The sequence below is a fragment of the Amblyomma maculatum genome, chromosome 6 (assembly GCF_055883805.1).
Source record: "Amblyomma maculatum isolate TAMU_Amacu chromosome 6, ASM5588380v1, whole genome shotgun sequence".
In the NCBI taxonomy this organism is placed as follows: domain Eukaryota; kingdom Metazoa; phylum Arthropoda; class Arachnida; order Ixodida; family Ixodidae; genus Amblyomma; species Amblyomma maculatum.
In genome coordinates, this window is record NC_139349.1 from 153,345,248 (window position 1) to 153,369,610 (window position 24,363).

A 24,363-nucleotide genomic window follows, 5' to 3' on the forward strand; every position below is an offset into this window, starting at 1 on the left:
CTTCATTTGCAGTGCCTCGAGGATGCCATCTAACCATCGCGTTCGCTGCCTACACCTTCTCCGGTGACCCTCAATCTTTCCCAACATCAAATCTTTCTCCAGCGACTCCTCTCTTCTCATCAGATGACCAAAGTAGCTGAGCTTTAACTTTAGAATTTGACCCTCCAATGAGCAGTCAGGGTTTATGGTCGACAATATCGACTGATTTGATCTTCTGGCCATCCAAGGAATTCTCAAGTGTTTCCACCAGCACCACAATTCAAACGCGTCAATTCTTCGGCGATCAGCCTTCTTCACAGTCCAACTCTCGCATCCATACATCACAACTGGAAAGACCATAGCACGAGTTATACGGATCTTGGTTGGCAGTGTAATGTCTCTGCTCTTTACTAGGAGGTCAAGGCTAGCCATGGCTCTCTTTCCCAGAAGCAGGCGTCTCCTAATTTCATGGCTGCAGTCTCCTTCCGGGGTAAACCAATGATACAGCGTAAGAAGAGAACCATGGGTGAATTAGACAAGGTTTTTCAGGTATATACTACTGGGTTATGCACCATTCTGAAAGAGGAAAAATGGAACCTGTATGGAACTAGCAGAGTCTTGCTTCCTCGATCAGAAAATAGCTTTTTCAGTATTTGCTTTATATATTAAGAAGCAGAAAAAATATAGTCACTGATTAAACAAAGAGCCTTCCTACTGAATGTTCAAACAAGGATGTACAAACGCAGCACAGTTTATTTAGTCGCCTAATGGCAAAAGAAAGGAGTACACTTAAAAAAACTACGTGAATATGTCCAGAGCTTTATTAAATGCTGAAATGTATGTGTATGCAGAAAAATCATTTTCCCCAGCTTTCGTTTATCCGGTGTGCAATGGGGTACTGAAACTTATTGAAGCAAAATACAACAAACATAAGCCATTGTACAGCAAGACAAAAAACAGCAAACAAAGGTCGCAGCTATGCCTACAACACAGACCTGATTGCCCACACTTCTCTCTTAACAGGTTAATAAATAATTCTAGTCACAAAAATAACCAGAGCAGGAATACATCAGCAAAGCTAACATACTAGGACACTAATAGCTTACAAGCATACAGAAGTTTGGAGCCCACAACTTGGGAGAAGCCTCCTGACATAACCATGCAGCCATTGGCAGCCATGTTGTCAGCAGCATTTACCTTAGACACTGGGGTCATCTATAACACAGATCTAGGGCATCGTAAACCACATTTCACATGATAACAACATGTGGCATGCTGAGGAGACCGAAGGAGCAAATAGCCAAGATTGCAGACTACTGTCCGTAAAACAAAAGCGCAGGTGAAATGTGTGGCTGCTTCTTAAGTACGAATTCTTTACAATTTTGCAAAAGAGATTTTTCCACGTCCCTATCGTGATGCAGACCTTGCGACTCAGCCCCAGAGGTCTTCTGTGCGCCCAAACTTGAACACCAGAGCCCTGTTGCAAAGGACAGAAATGCACAGCCTCAAACACATGCTGCTATCCACAACTTCCAACAACAGCTACTAGAAGTTAAGCAGTGTACTGAAAAATTACTTGAAACCTGCTGTTAATGCTGTCAGTGCTCGTTAGAGAATTCATTGGGAACTGTTCCAGCAATTTGCCACAGCGACTGCGAGCTGTTATTAGAAGCAGTAGTAACGCTACTTGAACAGCTGGTTCAAATATCGGTAATAAATCAGCACTGACAGCACTAGCTAGTTTCTGTGTTAAATGCTGAAATCTGGAATTTAATTTTTCCAGTATTCTGTTTGCCTTCCAGTTCAAAACGCTTTTTTGGTGTAAATATGATCAGACATGCTATTGGCAAATTCCATTTTAAGCAATTTTTGGAGCGCATAAATTTGCAATGTGGAATGCAACGTTACTTTAGAAGCACTCTAGAGGATGTAGCTTTTAGCTTTCAAATATTTTGTGCTGGCAAACAGTGCTAGGAAATTTTGTGTGATGTAATGGTGTGTTACACCCCTAAGTTTGTTGTCAATGGCACAAAGTTGCACAAGACAGGTCTTTAGTCTCCCGTTTAGTGCTGTATAAGTGATGAGGTGACACTGTTGCGAAATATGCAACGAAATGCTTACTCGAAGAGCACACACTCTGCACATCAAACCATTCGTAAATACTTCCAACAAGGACGTACAACTTTCACTTCACATACCCTAACGTGGCTGGCTACAAAAGGACAAATCAAACTGGCCAGCACCAAAAGCGTGTCCACTTAGACGGCAGTCTTTGTTGCAGTGTCATAGTGCATCAGGGATTTGCACTTTTACATTTCATTTGCTAATCGGGAAACATAGAAGGTTGCCGGCCAGTACACATTCAAGCCTCTTCAACCTGCCAACAGTGCCCCAGAGGCAGCAGCGTACGCAGCGGTAGCCTACCCTGCACTCATGCCATGGAAGTGGCAAAAATGGCGATAGCTTTCCCTTTTTACGTGCCACTTTCCATGCGTCATGACAGCAATGCAAAGAGCAAACCCTAGCTGGCATTTGGCCTGCTGCAGTTAAGTGCTGTGTGTGCTGTGCAGAAAACCAACTTAACTGGCAGCCATTTTTTTTAGCGACCTCTGGAACTACAACATAAAACAAGCACTTTTCACACAATGCTAGAACATGTAAAAAGGTCTCCGTTTCATTTTTGACAGGGATCAGCCTCGTTTCACTCCCTTTTATGACTGAATTGTGCTGCTCTTGCACATTTCTGATGACATTTTATATAACCAGACCAGGCCATGTCAAACTCAAAGGAAATAGTGAAATAGCTAGATATTTCGATAACTTATTACATAAAAATAATGACAGATAAGTTAGGCCTAACTTGCATCATATCAAAGCTCCGAATAGAGAAACTAGATACTGCTTATCACGAGATGGGTAATATGGTTACCGATACACTCCAACTAAAACTGATTACACACTTAAAAAAAGGGTACAGTTGATTTCCACAACACCTTCAGCAGTGAAGGACAGCAAAACCACCACTAGCCTTTACTGATGCTGGCTTCACAGCATGACAGCGCTGTGGCCTGGACAGTGAGTACAAGAGCCTGAAGGCCACCCCACGTTCACCTCATCAAAACCCTAGAGCTGCTAGCATGTGGCTGAGCCTGCGTAGCTGATCAGTCTCGGCACACAGAAATTGATCAACAACCTTTTAGTGCAGTATGATGCAATGAACGGTCGGCAAAGTTGCTGTTGAACATACACTGCGACTTTGCTACATACTTTTACGCAGGATTTTAGAATGTACAATTTGCACGTTCGATACCGCAAATAATTCAAAACAACCGGGTTTGTTATATCCCGGATCAAATGACTATATCAAGCTTTCAACAAATTGTTTAACGAGGAAATGTGCCAAAATGATGAAGTATGCAAGTTGCCTACCGCCCTCTACTTACCCGAGGAAGATGAATGAGTTTTGCAGGAAAATGGCAATGCCTGGCCACTGGATCTCCCTCCCTGCATTCAGAAAAACACAAGAAATGAGAAACTGTTTTACCAAGCGACCTGCAGAGACAACGAGATAGTTTTTTCTTTTCATTAGCTGCAGATCCCCAAGGCTTAGCCACTGGTTTTAGCTGGACAACATCAAAAGGTTTTTTCTGGTCTTGATAGTGGGAGAACGTGAGAACTTCTTGGATTAAATTCCCTTTGCAGTATGCAGCCAGAAAGAGCCACAGGAATGATTTCTTCTTAAGAACGAACATCATTACAAGTAATTACTTTAAAGGAGCCCTGCAACAGTTGTCTGCTAAGCTTTAGATGAATTCTTTGTCAAGCAGATACCAAATCAAAAAGAATTACGGGAACTAGTGCTCTAGAACAGGAGTTATTAAGGAATGAATTTTCAAAATACACGCAAACCCAAAATTTTCTTCAACTCAATTTTCCCAGTCTTCTGCTTTCCCATTTCACTCGACGTGCGGCAGGACCAATTGAAACAACGTACACAAGTTTCCTGATCACTGTAATGCATTTTTGCTAAAGTTGATGACCCCTCTTCTATGGCTAAGACCGCGAGGGCGCCCCCACAGAAAAAGAATGATGAGCAATGAGGCCGGGAGCAGGCAGGGGAAGGAGATATTCCTTTGTCACCATGCAACCCCAACTGTAGTGCTTTTGACAGCACCTGCTGTCATGGCGCCCGATGCGGACGCAAGTGCGCGCTGCTCCCAGCCTATTCGTGGTAGGCAGAAATTTTTGCCGTGCGCGTCTTGCAAACAGCGTTTTCACTGCAAATGCATCAACATATAGGCCGAGGAATACAACATTCTCATGGAATCAAGGGCCAGCAAGTACAAATGTGTTCATTGCGTGAAGCGGCCTGATCTTTCGGCAGCTGGGCTTATCTGCGGAACTAGCGACATGGAAAGTTGCCCGAAACGCAATGCTCTTCCCTGGATTTTCAAGACTCAGATTCCGTCAGTGCTTCCTCGAGTGTTATTTTAATGCTACGGGAAATGGCTAGTCGAATGGATGCGTTAACGGATGAGGTGCGACGGCTTCGTGCAGAAAATGCGCTCCTGCGTGAATCTGAGTGGCCTGAGTGCATCTGTTCGTACCGCCAGCCAGAGTGAGTGTTCGAATTTTGACTGCTTGGAATATAGCAACTACGCTTCAGCCGTGGCAGTAAATCTGCCCGCTGGAATGTCGGCTCCTCCACCGAAGCCTCCTGCTCAGGACCGGAGTACTCTTCTGCCACGCCCGTCGAAAGCGGTGAGCCAACCACCTTGGCCTCGAGCAACGTTTGGCACAGCTAAGCAGTCCATGCTTAAAGTAGCGCCCAAAATACCGGCAAAGAAAAGCTTATTTGTTTCTTGCCTGTACCCGACAACAACAGAGTCGGACATACAGGAACTTTTTGCGGATACAGTAGGTGACAAGGTTGTTACTTGGATGAAACTGAAAACGAATTATGATACATATTGCTCATTCCACGTTTCTCTGGATGAGCATTTATTTGAACTTGTGAACAATCCAGAAGTGTGGCCTGATGGTTGCATATTTCGCCCTTTTTATGGAAAGCTGTGGTCCTCACGACGCTTCGATGACCCTAACGGTGCTGTAGCTACATCTGAAAATGGCACAGGAAATTAAGCTTATTACCAAAACACGAGAGGGCTGCAAAATAAAATGGAAGCTCTCTTCACGAATGCATACGAATGTGAGTACATATAACATTATGTGCCTGATGGAAACGTGGCTAAACTCATCATGTTCAAGTTCGTCTTATTTCTCAGATGAGTATGCTGTCTTCAGGGCGGACAGGGTCTATTCTGACAAGATTAAATACGAGGGCAGTGTTCTGATAGCCTGCCGTTCTGTGCTAAATTCATTTAGGAGACCAGACCTGGAGGCATACGAAGAATGTGTGTGGCTAGAAATTCCAACGTGTGACAAATCGCACTATCTAGTCGGCTGTTATTACTTTCCACCAAGTTCTGCTCCTAACGTTTTTACCGATCATTTCTTGAATATTGGGGAAAAAAATCGATTTTTCGAAATACAAGGTTCACATCTATGGGGACTTTAATCTTCCTAAGGTCGATTGGTCCACTAGTTTGGTCACTAGTGACTGCACAGCAACTCGAGAAAAAGCCGAATATTTAATTAATTTTAAGTAATTTCCATGGTTTACATCAATGCAATGCAATGAAGAACTGTGCTGGAAACATTTTAGACTTAATTCTATCTAATGTGCCTCTTTTTGGCGTGCAAGCGGTGCGCGATCCCCTTGTTTTGGTAGACAAATATCATTGCTCGTTTACCTTGTCATTCTTTTTGTCTTTTCGTCCAGTGCGTGAGATGGTGCCAGAAAAATTTAGATATGCGTATGGCGATTACCTTAGGCTGTACAATTATCTTCAGGCCTATGAATGGTCAGAATTGCTTGAGGTTGAGGATGTAAACACAGGCGTTGAGCTACTTACATCAGTTGTACAGGGTATAATGAAAAAATGTATACCACGCCATAAATCGAAGAAGTGTAGATTTCTTTGCTGGTTTTTGCGCGATTTGAAACATTACTTGAAGAAAAAAACAGAAATATCATGAACTCTACGAGAAATCAGAAAGTGAATATTGGTACCAAAGATATTCATTGTGCAGAAATATTGTGAAAAGCTGATTGCACGTGATGAAGTCGAATACCACAAACTTCTTGAACAGAACTTTAAAAAGGAACCAAACAGTTTTCGGGATTTTGTGCGCAAGCAACGAAATGATAAGGTTAGTGCTGCTGTAAAAAAGAAGTGCGATGGTATCTGTTTTAAACCTCAAGATGTGTGCCAAGCTTTTGCTGATCCCTTCAGCTCTTGTTTTGTGCACCATGATAACACAACTGCTATTATCACTTTTGAAGACAGCGCTGGCTGTTTGGCTTATGATAATGTTACCGAGTATGAGGTTCTTTTGGCGATACAGAAACTTAAGCCGAAACTTTCAACAGGAGTTGATGAAATTCCCAGCTTCGTAATCGGAGGATGCACTGACATTTTTGGCCCTGTTTTAGCGCATTTGTTGAACTTATCGTTGCGAACTTGTGTTTTTCCTTGTTTATGGAAATTGTCAGTATAGTTGTTCCTGTGTTCAAGTCTGGTGATGCTTGTGATGCGAACAACTTTCGACCTGTGTCACTGATTCGTTCTTTTGCAAGTTTTTGAAATGGTTATGTACGAACGCATGGGCTCATACTTCAAACAGAAGATCTCAATTCTGCAGCACGGTTTTTAAAAGGTCGATCTGTGGAAACGAATTTATGCAGCTTTCTTGATTATACTGGTGCACATGTATTTAATCGTGGTCAGGTAGAAGCAATCTAATTTGACATGATTAAAGCATTTGATACAGTTTCCTATGAGGTACTTCTGATGAAGATGGAAAAATACAGACTTTGCCCTATGTACTGTAGGTGGCTCAAAAGCTACCTTGGCAGCCGTCGTAACATGGTCGGATTTTTCGGCTGTGTGTCCAACGAATTTCTATCATCTTCGGGAGTGCCTCAAGGCTCCAACTTAAGACTGCTGTTGTTTTTAGTGTTTGCTAATGATTTGCCATTAGTATTTGTCAAGAACTCGAGAATTTTGCTCTTCGCAGATGATTTCAAATTATTCCGTAATATTGGAGATATTGGACTGCCGCCAATTGCAAGCTGACATTAACAACGTCGAGAAATGGTGTTTGCTGAATCGCTTAAAGTTGAATATTAAGAAGATTTCCGTCCTGTCTCTAACTAGGAAACACGACGCAGTTGAGTTTGATTACACACTTTTGGAGGGTCAGATTTCTCGTGTGGCCCATGTACGAGACCTTGGTGTAGCTGTTAATTCAAGGCTTGATTTTAGATTGCATGTAAATTCAGTTGTGTTACGCACATTGAGACATATTGGTCTTATCTCTAGAGTAACAAAAAAAGCTTCAAACGGCACGAATGTCTACGCACTCTATACTGTGCCCTTGTGAGACCGCGTCTTGAGTTTGCGTCAGTAGCCTGGAATAACGTATCTGCCACTTATTGCACAAAAATTGAAAATGTCCAGCGTAAGTTCATACGCATAATTTACGATAGATATATTGGACGCCGTCGTTTCTACGACTATGATTCTTTCTTGGCAGACCTCAATAAGTGTACTCTTGGCGACAGGCGACTCATACGTAACATGCAGTTTCTGCAAAAGGTTGTGCGCGGTTTCATTAACTGTGGGACCTTACTGATGTCGCTGAATTTTCGTGTGCCGCATGCAAAGGCCGCAAAATGTTTTGACACATTTTATCCAGATTTGTACGCCAACTGTCCAATGACTCGTTTACAAATCCTGTAATAACAAAACGTTTATTGACACGAACATCATCATCATCATCAGCCTGACTATAACCAGTGCAGGGCGAAGGCCTCTTCCATATTTCTCCAATTATCCCGGTTCTGTGCTAGCTGCATCCACTTGACCCCTGCGAACTTCTTTTCCTCATCCGCCCACCTAACTTTCTGCTTCCCCCTGCTACACTTTCCTTCCCTTGGAATCCAGTTTGTTACCCTAAGCGACCATCGGTTATCCTCTCTTTGCACTACATGTCCTGCCCATGCCCATTTCTTCTTAATTTCCACTAGAATGTCAGTAACTTGAGTTATTTCTCTGACCCCCTCTGCACGCTTCCTATCTCTTAATGTTACCCCTACCATTTTTCTTTCCATAGCCCTCTGAGTCGTCCTCAACTTAAGTAAAACCCTCTTGGTTAGCCTCCACGTTTCAGCCCCATAGGTGAGTACAGGTAAGATGCAACTGTTGTATACTTTCCTCTTGCGACTGGTAAGCTGCTAGTCATTCTGTCCGTCCGTCCGCCCGCCCGCCCGCCCGCTCGTCCATTTCGTCACCTGGGACGTCGTTTCTGGCCGTGAAAGCAGTTTCGGTTTCGATTTGCTGTTTTTTCTTTTTAAAAATACTTCTAATTGGAACTTCGAAAAACGTTTTTTTGTGTTCGAGTCAGGAAGTGCCGAGGAATGTAATTCAACCAAAAACACAGAATGATGGAAAAACCACCGGAGTTGACCTTTAAGCGCTCCACACAAGGGTGACGTAAACAGTACAGTCTCCAAAGTTGCTCAAAAGTATGTTTAAAAGCAAACTGCCCCAGTTGTACATTTTTTTCATAAAGGATGGATCTGAAGATAGCAAAAGTATGAAGATGGTGTGTTAATCCACCCCTTCCCTCTCCCTCTCTCTCTCTCTCCCTTCCCTTCCCCCCTGCTGAAGATGACATAAAATAGCATGGACACACAAATTTCGGCAGGTCTCGGGCAACGGCTATCATTTCATAAGGTTTGATAAGTGATAAGTGGCATCAGTGACAACCAGCATTTGCACAAACCATGAGCTACCATTCCCTGCATATCTCCTTGTGTCTTTGGTGTTCAATACATAAATGAGCAGAGCTGTGCAAGAGCAGAAGACGGGCCCCATATGGAACAGGAATTGAAGCCCCACCCTCACCCCCAGCACTGCGACCCTCAACTGTGAAGAAGCAAGAGAGGCACAGGAGTAGCAACTTTTTGTTGGTAGCTTAGTGACAGTTTTAAAAATATATTTATACTAGTGCTAATCCCATTTGGATTTTTACAGGATGCTATAGTACGATGAACAACATAATGATTAACAGCTAATACAAACACTTGGTGATAAATGGTAGAACGAGATGTAGAAGATGACTATGCAAACAGAAATCTTGTTGCAGTTTATTATTTTTGTTTCATCAAAGAAATCAAGCAGTTTTATGATTACTAGCCTGTATTTTTCTGCAGTGGAGAAGGACTAACCCAGCATATGCACTGTTTTGATGTCAATGAGCTCGGTCTTTAGGATACCATTGATAATTTTCTTGTTCCCTACTTCTTCTAATGAGTTGCTATCCTCACTTGAATCCTCAGAAATGTCATATACTATAAGGCTGGCTCTTCGTGAACCAGGATAAAATAGAATAAAGGGTTACAACAGCAAAGGGGAGGGGCTGCATGCCCTTCGTGCCACCCACAAATCTCCTTTTCTTCAGCCTTTGCCTGCCGATTCTTCTCAGAGCATTTTAGATGGCAGTCAAAAGCGTCATAGCACCCAAACCAGGGGTGACAGTAAGCGTTCTGTCTCCTGTTGCCTTGCGCTATCGAAAATGCACCGCTATATCACTGCCACTGAAGTGATGGGAAGGAATGCTCCTTCTAACTGTGCCCAAGAATAAGACAGCCACGTTAATTTATCAGGTAATGTGTCCATCAGAGCCCGTATCCCATGAGCACAACAGATTCTTGCTTCAGCATCTCGGCACACAGCATCCCAAAGACCTTCCTTCAATACTGTCTGGCCCGAGTGGCCCAGCGGTTTCGTACTTACGGACTGGCACAATATGGGCCAGCTTTGGGTCGTCGAAAAACCTCTCATCTCTCAGACGACCTGCAAACAAGGCCCATACAGTCAGCACTGACCATGCCCGCATGGCGCACACAATTCATTGCCCTCTCCCAGGGCATGGCATTATGCGTTATACCCATGACCGACTGCACATCCAAGGAAAGCTGTTACACCACACACACGCACACAACTGAGTGCTTCAGTCAAAACCTGGGCTCATGTTTCCTAGCTGTAGCACATAAAAATCAAGGAACAAAGAAACAAGGAAGATCCCCTCCTCATTTCTCTGTCCTTAACACTAGGAAAGTGAGCGCTAGAGCAATGCGTGAAGTGCATGCAGCAGAAAACCGCCCACACGCAATGCACAATGTAAAGAGCTGAGACACCGCGACTGTGCAGAGGTCCTCCCTGCCTCACTCGGAGATACCAACACATTCATATCACTAGGCCCAACCCAGCCATAGGGCTTTGACGCTCTGCTATGAGTGCCCTCTCTAGGAATCCACCCTGATGGGCATGCAGCCTTTACAATAAAAGGTCATGTTTTTTCGGTTTCAGCAGAAGGTCACTATCCCCTCACTCTACTTGCTTCGTCAGGTAACTCGTCATATCTCCCTGCCCACAGTTACAGCTACTTTGTCCTCCCTTTAGGTGCTCGCCCCATCTTTCTGGTACAGCCAATGGAGAACCTACCCCAGCCCTGTCGTTGACTGAGCAAACAAAAGCAGGGAGGCACACAGTGCTCAGAGCATGTACTGACCTTGTGTCACATAGTCGCCAAACAGGATCCAGCAAGAGGCAATGAGGGAGCCAAAGCCAAGGGCAAAGCCCAGAAAGAGCCACACCCGCGCACCTGCACACAGGTAAAGAAGTGCACAGCCCCTAGGCACAGGCTGTTCTGTTCTTTGCACCTGTTTACGCTTCATGGGGTGGGAGAACGTTTCAGCATCACTTGCGACTTGTGGCACGGAGTTAAGGAAAGACATGAAAAAAAGTGAAGTCAAAGCTACACTTCGGAAGTGGAGAACTTCCAATCATCATGCTTGTCATAGCGCATACTATGTGCGCTGTCACCACTATTCCATGCAATTCAGGTTCAGGGAGGCCTAATTCGGTGACTTCTGGCTGCATGAATCACACCTTGGTGCAATCACCCTGTCGGTATTTACCACTTCGAGCTTGTGAATGTGTGAACTGACAAGCTTACTAGACTCTTACACAGGTGTCAGTCGGGACTACGGTCCGAGTTGAAATTATCCGAGTTAATGGAGGTCAAAATAACGAGATTTTACTCAACGATACTGAAACTATGCCTTGGGCCACCTGCAGACATTGTCGTCAAATTAAAGTTAAAGAGATTCTGGATGAACTGAATATGAAGGTGATGAAAAGCTAGAGTGATGAAGAAAGCATCTGCAGAAGATTGTATGGCACAGTATATTAGCTGCCTCGAAGTTATAGGAAAAATGCCCCTCCTGTGTAGGGGCCTGCCAATGTCAAAGAAAAAATGCCGGCCTTAGTCGAGTATATTTATTATTTTTTTTTATTTAAAAATACCGTAATCTCTTCAGGGATTTTTACAGGAGTGAGTTTGTTTTTTGTTGCAGACATGTAGTCGACAAGGCATAACATTGTGAAAAAAAATATAAGAACACTGGGAAATATTCAGACAATGTGACAATGCACTAGAAAAAGGAATACAAAGAGTACAAAAACGCATCAAACACCATCACCCTTTCACATTGTACACGTTCATGTAATTGCAAAAATACAGAAAGCTCCCGGAATGGGGAAAAAAAAAAAGAACATTAGGTCTTGTTTTCTGACAACACACTTTTGCCAACCATTTCTAAGAATTTCTCGACTGTTGGCTGTGCAGTCACCGTACCGTATAGAGAGTTCCACTCTCGTACAGCTCGCGGGAAAAAGGAAAACATAAACGTGTTATTGCACAGAAATATTCTTATAGTGCGAGTTCATTCTTGTGACGCATTTCTCTGGCAGTGTTGAAGGTAATGTATGTGTCAAAACCAACTTTAAACTTGTTATGCAAGAGCATATACAGAAACTTCAGCCTGTGAAACGTCGCACGACTAGCTAGCGTATCAAGCCCGATTTCAGACAGCATTTGTGTCGGCGATTCGGTACGCCTATATCTGTTGTAGATAAAGCGAACACCTTTTCGCTGGACAGCCTCAAGCGTGGTTATGTGATCTTGCGTATGCGGGAACTATGCAACGTTTGCGTATTCTAGAATTGGGCGAATGATTGTTATGTAGGCTAAAAGCTTGGCTTCCTTTGTGGAATACCGCAGGGCTCGTTTCAAAAACATGAGCTTTCGCATTGCTTTATTTGCCACGTGCTCCACGTGAGCAGTCCACCCCAGGTTGGCTGAAATAATGACGCCTAAGTATTTATGTTCGGTGACGGTCTTTAGTGTGAAGCTGCCATAGCCATAATGAAAATTCAGTTTAGATTTCTTTTTCGTTACAGTCGTAGAAACTGTTTTGTCAAAGTTAAGAGCCATTTGCCATTCCGAACACCATTCAGCTATCTTTCCTATATCATTGTTTAAGATTATTTGATCTTCTCGGTTTTTTATTTCTCTGTACAGGACGCAATCATCAGCGAACAGCCTCAGTTTGGATTTTGTCTGGTTGGCAATGTCATTAATAAAGAGAAGGAACAAAATTGGGGCTAGAACAAAGCTCTGCGGTACACCAGAAAGGACCGGGACAGTATCTGAAATGTGGTCACTGAGTTGCACAAACTGGCGACGATCAGTTAAATAGTTGGCGATCCATTGTACTATAGGCCCATCTCCTATATATAATTTAGTTTCTGTAACAGTTTAGCATGGCAAACTCGATCGAAGGCCTTGGAGAAGTCTAGAAAGATTGCATCTATTTGTGTTTGGTCATTTATTGCTTTAGCAAAATTGTGTAAAATCTCGACAAGTTGCGTGACTGTAGACAGGCCGCGCCTGAAGCCGTGTTGGTGAGGATGAAGGATATTGTTTGACTCAATGAACTCTGTAATTGATTTTAGTATAATGTGTTCTAACAGTTTACAGGAAGTACAAGTAAGAGAAATGGGTCTGTAATTTGATTGGCGAGACTTATCACCTGATTTATGAACTGGTATTAGTTTTGCAACTTTCCATTCCATGGGGAGGCAGCGTTCGCGGATAGACTTATTGAACACAAGGCATAAGTACTTGCTCATAGGTTCGGCATATTGTTTGAAGAAGACATTAGGTATTCCGTCAGGACCACTGCACTTCTTGTCGTCAAGCTTTAACAACAGTGATAATACTTCCTCTTCGGTTACGACTGGGGCACCTATCACGTCATATTGGTTTCTGTTTTCTTGCTGAAAGGGATGGATAATACCATTGTCAGGTGTAAATACGGCTTGAAAAAATACATTAAACGCTTCTGCCTGCTTTTTCTCTTCAAGAGGAGGCAAAGGGTCTGGACGATTTTCATTGTCGCTAATATAGCGCCAGAATTTGTGGGGCGATTCTTTTATAAAATGACTAAGTGTTGTACTGCAGTAACGCTGCTTTGCTTCTTTTGTCTTTTCTTTCAGCTCTTTGTTTAAAGTATTAATATTTTGGCAGAAGTCTGAGACCGGGCTTGATTTTCTCAAGCTTTAATTTTGCGTTTCAAGCGAATCAGTTCACGTGTTATCCATGGATTGAGGCTTTTTGTGTTCTTTTTTATTTGTGGGATAAAGTGCCTCATGCAGTGCATAGCATGTGCCTTCAACTATAGCCATATTTCATTGATGTCTGCGAAACCTTCTGTGCATAGTTCATGAAAGTCAAGGTACTCATGCGCAAGGTAAGTCATGATAGCGGCATCATCTGCTTTGTTAAAGGCATATACATTCTTTGCAGACACACGTTGGCAGATTCTTCCCGGAAACGATAGAGTGCAAAAAACCATATCATGATCAGATAAGCCATCAAGAATATTCACAGTAGCCTTTCCCTTCAGAAAATGATCGCTTACAAAAATAAGATCTAAAACAGAGCTTGAAGCACCTTGCAAACGAGTAGCCTTGCAAATGATTTGTGTTAGATTTAAAATGAACATGAAGTTTACCAGAATGTTGTTTCCAATTAACGTTTGGAAGGTTAAAATCACCTGCCATTATTATGGTGCTTTCAAGCATATATTTTTGCATGTACTCAAGAAGCGGCTCAAGATAGGAGACCTCTGCATTTGGGGGGTCTGTATACTGCACCAGCGTAGACAGAGCTCTGACACAGCTGAATCTTACACCAAACTGCTTCTACGCCTGGAACGTCTGGCATTAACGAATAGCATATTCCTTGCCTCAGGAGCACAGCCACATTACTCATTACTTATTAACTATGGCCGATTCGGTACTAGCAAAATGCAAGTTCTTTCCCCTCAAGGTGTGTCCCTTCTCAAACCTGCCTCATGTTTGTTCGCACCTGTCTGAAATAAAATGCGGAAAGATAAAAACAACACACAAGAAAGAAAACAAAATCTGACTTAGAAAGACAGAATTTGCTTTAAATTTACAGTGGACGAAAAAATAATCTGACTTAGAAAGACGGAATTTGCTTCAAATTTACAGTGGAAGAAAAAATAATCTGACTTAGAAAGACAGAAACCTCATAAGCCTTAACCTGTATCTACTGTACACAGGTGGCAATGACCTTGGGTCTCACCTACAGCCAAAATCACTGGTGCTGTGAAATCAGCCCAGATGCTGGCAGAAAATATGGAACATGGCAAATGTCACAAAATTTGTGTGTAGTGTGGAAAATGGTGGATGCAACAGTACATGGCAGGGATACAAAGGCTGAAGCATAAAGTAATGCTTTTTTTTGGTGCTGAGTCTCATTTATGGCACACTGTCTACCTCCTGAATATCACGACATTTCTGACATCTCCACAATGCTGTGAGAGCACATGCCAGCCAGACACTCGAGAGCAATCTCAGTGAAAACTTGGCCATTTTCCGAACTGTGGCATGAATTTTTCAAGTTGTGAGAAATGATCAAGCCTTGCTCCACTGTGTGTGATACAAGTGGAAGCCACAAAATGCAAGTAGTATGCTGCCAGTTAGTCACACTAAGGCGTACTTCTTCCAGAACCATGGTTCAGTTTCAAGGAAGAAATATCTCACCTCTCTGACCAATGCAGCCGGTGGTATAGGAGTCACCACGAATTTGGCCATTGGAGACAGCGTTGATCCTGCAGTGAACAGTGATTATAACACCCTCCTAAGAAGACCGCACAACAACACGTCTTGGGGTGACAACGTTTGTCAGGAAGTCATTAAATGGCTGCTTTTGTGTTTTAAACACTCAGGTTTTCGTAGAAGAAAATAGAACAAAATTGGGATTAAAATTGACATTCAAGTTGGCCTGCACTGAAAGATTACAACGTTCCAATTGCGACAACCTTCAGTGAAAACAGAACTTAATCAATTTACTGTCCTGTGCAGCACTCATGAAACTGCTTTTGTCCCACCCATTTAAACAGATTAAAACACACACACACACACACGCACACACACACACACACACACACACACACACACACACACACACACACACACACACACACACACACACACACACACACACACACACACACACACACACACACACACACACACACACACACACACACACACACACACACACACACACACACAAAACCAATTCCAACAACTGCTAAATATTCACAGGTGCAAAGAACAGAATGCACATGAAGAAGATGACGGGATGAAGCCCCTTCATCTCGTTGTCTTCTTTCTGTACGTCTGCAATGCACTGTAACCAACTAGCTGAACAGCAAGTTCTCTTAAATTTCAACAACACTGTGAAGTGTGGCTTTCTACTGATAATTCATGCAAAAGTCCAACAAATAAGCATTCGGTGCCATCTAATACAAATAACAGGTACTCGGCCAGCCTAATGAATTTCCAGCTTTGGAAACATGTGAACTGTACCTGTACATGTCCCCAGTGATTCACTAGCTTTGAAAGCGAATGGGTTAAACAAGCTAGAAAAGCCCCCAAAAAATGAATTCTCAGGAGGAAACACCAACATTTTCAAGTGCATAGATCCCTGAGGCTAGGGCATCAATCTATGTTGCAAACAACATTGTCTGGACAGAGAACTGAGCAAAAAGTGCTCTGGGACTCATCACATCTTTAGCATCCTGACTACGCCCACAGTGGGGCTTCTCCCTCCATTTAGCTCATCCCAGCGCCACCCTGTAAAGTCCTCAACTTCACCTGTTGCACCCTACTGCACTTACCTTCCCTTAGAATCCCTGGACCCTTACTTATATTGCCTCAGCAATACATGCCCTGCCTGTGCCCGTTTCTGCTGCTTGATTTAGACCAGGGTATCAATAACTCGCGCTTTTTTTTTAAAGACCCCATTCTGTACCCAATCCAGAAATTTTTGTTTGAATTATGAAAAATGAACTGTGATAAGATGCAATATTTTATGTGATCTACTTCATGGAGATCCGTGCACGTAAACGGTATTTTGAAACTATTTCTCTTGCAAAAGTAGGTAAAAGCATCAGTACAACATAAAATGTGAGTGTAAGGTACTGGTATGTTCAGTTAACTAGCAACCTTCAGCTGGTTCGCTTTCTGTCAGCCTCCGCTGACAGAAAACAAACTGAATACGCAGGAAACTGTCCCAGTAGCTTGCGATGCTGACGTGTTGCATGTAACATCGCAGACCGTTGCAGTGTCAGTTGTGAAAGCGGATGTTGGTGACGTATCCCTAGAAGGCTTAGCGGATAGAAAGGAGCCAGTCTCAGAAGAGAAAGCCGAGCATGCGAGCCCACAAGATGGCTCAGAAAATGACGAGGCCGGAAGCGACGAGGTGACCGACGACAAGGCTCACAGTCTGAGCTTAGCAGAAGCGGCTGGGAATGCGGCGCTCGCAGTGCCGTTCCCAACCACAGCTAGCACTGCAAAGTTGGATATAGCTTTTGCGAAAGCAGGCACGGCTGATGTCGCAAACATACAGGTCTTGATACCCGCCGCAGGGGATCCGAAGGATTAGAAAAATGTGCCCGATGATTGCCAGGCAGTGGCGGCGGACACAAAGAAAGCCTCCCTGCCGATTGTAGCAGAGCAGGTGAGCACTGAAGGCTCCGAGATCCTTCGGGATAAGAACCTCCGTGGCGAAAGCGACGGAGGCGAAATCTTCGTTTTGACCACAGCAGGCGCGATGCCAAAGAAAGAAGTTGAGCAGCTACTGCGAGTGCCGGAGAAAGCAGAGAGTTTGCACGAAGCTTACGGAAACACGAGCAGTGCGTTGTCTATTTTTTTGCTGCATGAGTTGCTGCCAATAAGTGTTGACAACGTATCCTTTCCGCGTACAGTGAGCGACGCAGATCCACTACCGCAGAAAGTAGAAAGCCTCGAGCGCCATGATAGGGCCGCGGGAAGGAGTAGTCAGCGGCCAGGAATGCCAATGGGCCATCCCAATCCGAACAAAGGGCCGCCGATGCCAAATTCAGAGGCATACCGTGACCCTAAAGTTCGGGCGCGCGCGGGGCTGGGAGAAGGCATTATGTTGTCCGGAGTTGACACTGCCGCTGCATTGGAGAGATCGGAGCCCAAGCGTAGAACGTGGTCAGCGTGGGGCTGTCTGGTAAAGACAGTAAAGGTGTTCGACGACCCGGGAGGCTAGGATTGACACTTGTCTCACTCTGTACACACTACGCTTTCGCCTTTTTGATATAGGTGTATTCTGCGCTCTGGCTCGAGCATGTGTGCGGGCAGTGTGCGAGAGTGGGGGAAAGACACGTCGAAGTTGTGTGTGGACTCTCGCATGCAGAGAACTGATGAACAAGATGAACTGATTGCCGTTGCCTGATTTCATCGTTTACAGCGTGTGTGACTGAGTCACAAGTCTGCGAACTGTTTGGTTATGCATGTGCCTGTCTGTGTACGCGCATAGGCAAATATGTTTTGGTGTCTTTAGTTGTACTTTTCCATGCATGCTGAGTCCTATTTACGCAGAAGAGTACTTTTGTGTCACCGAGGACAGAGGCGGTTGCTGTCGCGTAAATGCGAGCCTCACAGAGCAAGTCTATTGCGGCCTTTTTTTTTTAGTCTAATTGAGCACATTGGAAGCCCAATTATCCTCTTAGAGGGGACGTGTAAGGCCCCTGCTCTGTTCAGCCTGCCAGACCCTCATGTATGTGTTGATGTATATCTGTACTTGTGTTTTGGGAGAATTTCTCAGCTGGGTGTCTTGTGTCGAACTGCGCGTCGCGTTCTGGTTCCTAGAAGGAGAGCATTCGCTCTAAGGTGCGAGCTCTTCCTTCGGACCCCCTCTGAATTTACTTTCCCTTTGCTATTAGAGACGGAAGAAGCGCCCCTTTTGCCTCGTCTCGGATCTCATTAGCGCGGTTCCCCGCTGTCCCGTCACACGAGTGGGAGCGACCAGAAGCCATAAAACCCGCGAAGGGGGGTCAGGCTTTCTTCGCACTGCACTGCGATGTGCAGCGCATCTGGTGCGCTTTGCGAAGGTTGCCGAGGAGACAGCTTGCAGTGATTGTGTTTTTATTTTGACTTGTGGAAAGGGGGAATGGTTTCGACTCATCTCAGGAGCGCGGGAATGCGTTCGAGCCTCTTTTGCTGGAGCGACTCCTGGCGACAGGGCGCTCGCGCTGGGAGTTGTTGCTTTGGAGCTGGGGCAAGAGGCGCCAGCTCGACTGTGGGGACGCGGAGTCCCTTGTCGCCCTGTATAGCGGTCGGCGCGGCCGACCGCGGCTAGTTTTCCTCTGTTATTCTCTTGTATCACCTCTTGTATATAGTCTGTATATAGTTCTCCGGTTCATTAAGAAGCTGCTCCACCAAGTATCATTTGTCTCGGACGGATCCAGCGCGGGAGCTGGGAAGCCAGACTTATCTTTACTGTTATGATTTTTCCTAAATATTTATAGCTGATAACCTCTTTTCAGAGCGTTACGACCCACGGAGTACAAGAAAAGTAATGAATGGTTGCTGCTTCCGTGTTACTGTCACTGCAACTGTTGTTTTTAGTGTGTAGCACTACTAGCCGCAATCACGGATTTTGCCGATGTCTGTCCGAAGCCGCTCACTCTCTCTCTTTGTGAACTTGAAGTAGAGAAAAAGAAGGTGGCTACGCGCGCGTCTCGCGGCTGAGCATTGAGGAGGTGGAGCGGCCGCAGAGCTGTAGTAGAAGCCACTCTCTCTCTCTCTGTCCATCCATCTCTCCATGAATTCGAAGAGGAGGAAGGGAAAGTGGTGACGCTGCATCACGCGACTTAACACTGAGGGGGCAGAGCGACCGCATGGAGTAAGACAGTGAGAGAGGGGCGTGTCAGTTGCGGACGTGGCGGCCGTCGCTGGACAGCGTTGCACAAGCGTGCGTGCGTTTGCTTCGTGTCGCAATGGATGAAGCCAGGCCATCTGGCACTGCGATGCAGGTTCGCCGTGCTCGACATGCTGAAGTACAACGGTTACGAAGGCAGAACAAGAAAGCCGGAGGCCCATAAATCGACAGTTAAGTTTGCGGGCTTCTCCCAGAAACGAAGTGTTCACCGCGGGTCCACTGTCACGGGGGAGATTCCAAAGGGGCGGTTAAGGTCAAGTGGCAGCTTGAGGCAAGTTTATTTATGACGGTTGCGCAGGCAGCCGCTCTTCGGAAGTGGTATAGGAACACATGGGAACGGGCGACGCCATCGGTTCAGTCCGTTCCGATTCTCGGAAAAGTCACGCTTCGACCGTACTGCAAAGGAGGCAAACCAGAGAAGTTAAAAAGCACAGCGTAAGCGCAGTGGTTGTGGGTTCGGCAAAACACGGGCTGGGGAGAATGCGCAGCAGAGGGAGCTGCTGTCGGTATCTTCTCGGGAAGACGGCTGGAAACCGCCCTTTGAAACCACTGCTCGCACGCAACTGACCGAGGGCAGCGAGCGGAATCTTTGGACCTTAGGTTTGTGTGTTTTGGAAGCGCAACCGTCGGCACGGTTTGTCTTTGTGACTGCTGGCCACCTCTTGCGTGAGCTGAGGCTAAATATTAAAGAGAGTGCAAATCGCAGATTTGTGTGATAATGCATGAAAGGTATAACGGGGATAAGCGGTGCCACGCACCTACTTCGTATTTGATTAACTATTCAAATCGGCCATATTTTTTTTGTGTGTGTTTAATGTCACCTACCAATCTGACCACCACCACAATGCAATCTTCGCTAAAGCGCTGTTTAGTAGAACCTGGCCTGTTCTATTGAGAACTTCATGACATATTATACGGCCGTCAAAAAACAGTTTTATTTTGGCGAGTAGGTTGTGAACAATGTCAATGGGCTAAAACAGATCCCTGTGGGATGCCCAATTTAACAGGTGCAGGAATAGAGCTCAGGTCATCAATACAAACACACTGGCGTCTATCACAAAGACAAGCTTCAATCCATGCTAGGAGCAAATTGTTTTTTAACAGAGGTTGAAGTTTTGAAAGTAGTTTAGGGTGTGAGATGCGACTGAACACTTTTTCAATATCAATAAATATAATGACATTCTGGCTTTGAACACTGATCGCTGCAGACAAGTCGTGAATTAGAATAAGCAGCCACGACTTTTTCTTTTTTTGTACCTGTGTTTCCTTATCCTTTTTGTTGTCAATGTATTGTTTAGTAGAGTGAAACTTGAAATTTCTCCAAAAACCCGACAAAATTTCCGCCAACTGTGACGCTAGCTACATTGGCGAAACGAAAAACCTAAAAGAAAGAATTCGGCAACACAAGAACGATGTACGAAATTTTTCAAGAGAGTGCGACCCCGTAGCTGAACATTCAGAGGATTCCGACCACACAATAAATTTCGAAGAAACGTTCATCCTGGAGACCGAGACCAATTACAGGAAAAGACGCCTTCTCGAGTATTGGCATATATACAGTCGACCGCAAATAATATCAACCGGACAATAGGCAACCTTCCTGCTGTATACTTGCAAGGTCTTAACTCCCTCCCGGCTACTTCACAGAAGAAAAAAAAAGACGCTAGCAAGCACCCCTGCAGGTTCGACAACCCCCCCCCCCCCCCCCTCCTTCTTCCTTCTCATTTCTTTCACACCCACCTCAACCCCTCCTCCTCCCCCCCCCCCCCCCCCTTTTTCTTCCCCTCGATCATTCCTTTACTTATAGCTGCATGCAGCCCCGCGTCATGCACCTTTGAAGAAGGAGCCGAGCCGGCTCCGAAACATTGGGTTTTTGTAAAATAAAAAAGTGATGGTTGAAGAAATTTCAAGTTTCACTTAGTTATCTACCCAACCAGACAGACAAATCTGTCGAAATGTTTAGCTTTCAATTGTTTAGTAGAGCACTGAGCCCCGTGATGCGGAACCAATTGGCCTACGCAGTAACACTGTGCTCCTGAAGTCACCCTTTTATTAGCTGATCTGTGGTGGGGAAGGTATTGAAAACTGAGGAACATGCTAATGACCACTCTCAAAGAACAATACAAAAAGAACGCCCATCAGCATCTGAGCCGGCACACACTGAGCTGGTAAAACTCTGGCTCAGCTGGTAAAACAAAATTATGTGGTAATGGGGCGCTGCAAATCACTTAGGAGTGTCATTCGGACCTAAACAGGGCCCTCCTCTGGACCATATTCAAGTTTACTAGTTGAATGAGACAAATTTTCAATTAATCATCCTGACATATTCGACCACTGGAATTTTTTTTTAATTGAAGTTTGAATTGACTGAACCGCAGCACAAAATAGGCGGCTTTAAAAATGCGCTGCAAGTATAGCCAGCCAACCAAAGTTTCAAAACTTGTTTTAATTAAACAATAGTTTTAATTACTCAATTTTGGCGTTTCTCATAGCCCGAGTCGCTTTGGGACGTTAAACCTCACAAACCTAAACCTCAATTTTGAATCAAGAGTCGACTGTGTCATTGCTTTACAATTTTCTAAGAGGTACTAGTAAATTGCCATTTATAATTTGACAGTACCTTACGAATGCACTCAACCAGACTCTCTTCCTTCCAATTAGTTCTCCCTGGTGGCCTGGATCTGTGGTTGCTACCTGCTCTAAGTATGTAACCACTTTCAGTGCCTCGCCGCTTGCCTTACTGTGATAAACTGCTGCTTCCTTCCGAGGCTAATGAATATCAATTTAGTTAATGGTGATGGTGGCTATGGCCTTTGTAGCAGGTTGCCGCTGCCTTGTCGCGCGGTGGAGCCAAAAAAGATAAAGTAACAGAAGTAAAAAAACGCACACACACAAAAAAAAAACAGTGCCCGTTATTTCTTAGTCCGGGCTCCCTGGTCACCAAAACAGTCACAACACAGCCGCCAGCTGCCGCTGGAGTCGCAGTGTTGTGCACTGTGTCTAAGTCATTCATAACACTTTGCAATTCATCCCCCGAGTTACATTTTAGCAAGGCAAAGTCATCACCACATCGCAGATTGCTTAGGTGTTCGCCATTAACTTCATCATTGTCTTCATGCTGTGAATCACTTGTTAGTGGCACTGAGTGGAAAAGAAACTTGTTTTGCTCTCTCAGTAAAACATGCACGTTCTACTGCCCAACAAGCTTCAACATGCCAAAGACAACCGTTACAGAGAACTGGGTGCAGTCTTTTTCAGTGCCCTCTGAAAAAGCAACACATGCATCAGGTGACTTACATAAACAGGGATAACGTGCTCATGACACCGCAGACGTGGAATGCATGGTTGAAGTCATCGTTGGAAGGGTAGTGTGCTGCCACATCAATGATGATCCACCAGCCGACAAAGAACTTGGCAGCACATGGAAAAACACAACACAGCACTGTTGTGTCACCACATAATCAGCCTCTGGCTCCAGGGACACTTTCTCAATTTCTAATAGTACCTATTTTGCTACAATTTCTTTACAGGAAAAAAAATTTCAGATTTTTCATTGCTGAAACGTATCTTGCTGCTTGTCCGATGACCTGCAAGCTTACACGTTTGGAGTAGAAACGCCCTGACGCCCACGCTGCCTCAGTACATGGTAGAGGTAGACTGGGGGAGGCCCTTCGGCCGAATTTCGATGGAGGTAAATACGAGCAAGGCACCTGTGTAGTGTGCGATGTCAGGACATGCTAAAGGATCCCAGGTGGTTCGAATTATACGAAACCCTACATTACGACGTGAAAGCGACGCAAAGCGTTGAAAACCCTGCACAGCTATGCCCCTAGTACACATCCTATATTTGTAGTCGACGGAAGCTGGTCACGTTGCATCCAGAAGAAGCAGTGCTGCAGTTCCACTTATTTCACATACCCCGTTCCATTTAAATAGGCATGAATACTGCAAGATCATGTCCGGCTCAGTGTCGTCATTAGCTCAAGCAGCAGTTCGAGCTGTTCAGAGCCTCTTGTGTTCCGCCCAGACGAGAACATTTCACTGCTGCCAAAGTTTCGTTCAGGCGCACCAGTACTACCTACTACGTAGTACTACGTGCTAAAGCACCATCACAAAAGTAGCTAGATAAGTTGATGTGCGGTATTGTTTTTGTTGCCGTTTCGTACGTAAGTCAAGCTAGACTTAAGTGCGGACGGTTCTGAACGCTCCTTTAGCTACAGGCTAAACCGACGTGCATACGAAACTGGACTTCTCAAACATATCTCGACACCAAGGCAAAGGATCAGCAGGAGCAGCTCACCAACGAACCAGCGACTACAGACGCTATCGCGTTCCGTTTTTCGCCGAGCTCCATCCACTCGGGACGATTGAACTGGATATTATCGAAGCACCCAGCCATCGTCGGTGGCCGATGTTTGCGGCGACGGACTCAGCGATACTGCGTCGACTGCGTCTTGACGGACGGGTTCGAGGAGGCGCGGGTTCCCACGGTCTGCTATGCGCCGTTGGGCACCTTGCTCCGGGTGGGCCTTCTTCTACAGTGGCCTCAGTGGCCGCAATTCCACTGTCGCGCTCGTGCCTCACGCACAAGTCGCTCAGCCGTCCAACAGGCGAGCTCAGTCACCACACACAAAGCGCGAACAGCGTCTCGGGCAATAACAATAATCACTCCAATGTAGTACGGTAGTAAGTACTTTGCGAACCCGGTGAAAACGAAAATAAGAGCAAAATACAAAGCAGATAACAGTGATACGGTGATACCAATGATACCCTGTTCCTTTCTGCCAACAGTTAAACACATTTAAGCAAAACTGATACTGATTATTTTTGGTTATATAATAACACGACAATGTTATTTGTTATTATACGAAGTTTTTAAATTTGTTACACATATTTTGACAAAACCATGTGTGAAAGCTTCAAGCTTTGCTCAAAAGAGAGCCGTAGTGTGTATTTTACTAGAATATTTATCTAGTGACTCTAGTGTATTGATTAATGGAGTGATAGCCATGCCTGTGTTATTTTCTTTTTGACTTTACCCAGTAGTTCAGTCACCGTGGT

General features: G+C 44.8%; 1 protein-coding gene across 1 annotated transcript; it reads right to left on the reverse strand.

Annotated features, from left to right (window-relative positions):
• Positions 1-786: 786 nt before the first annotated feature.
• On the reverse strand, positions 787-24,087 carry LOC146187090 (transmembrane protein 50A). Its single transcript, XM_084607567.1, has 6 exons — positions 23,603-24,087; positions 22,600-22,712; positions 15,087-15,154; positions 10,681-10,773; positions 3,423-3,483; positions 787-1,456 (listed from the first exon to the last, which is right to left on the reverse strand). Exons 1-6 carry the CDS (start codon positions 23,699-23,701, stop codon positions 1,411-1,413), a joined length of 480 nt encoding a protein of 159 aa, XP_084463693.1. The 5' UTR covers positions 23,702-24,087; the 3' UTR covers positions 787-1,410.
• Between the last annotated feature and the right edge of the window lie 276 nt (positions 24,088-24,363).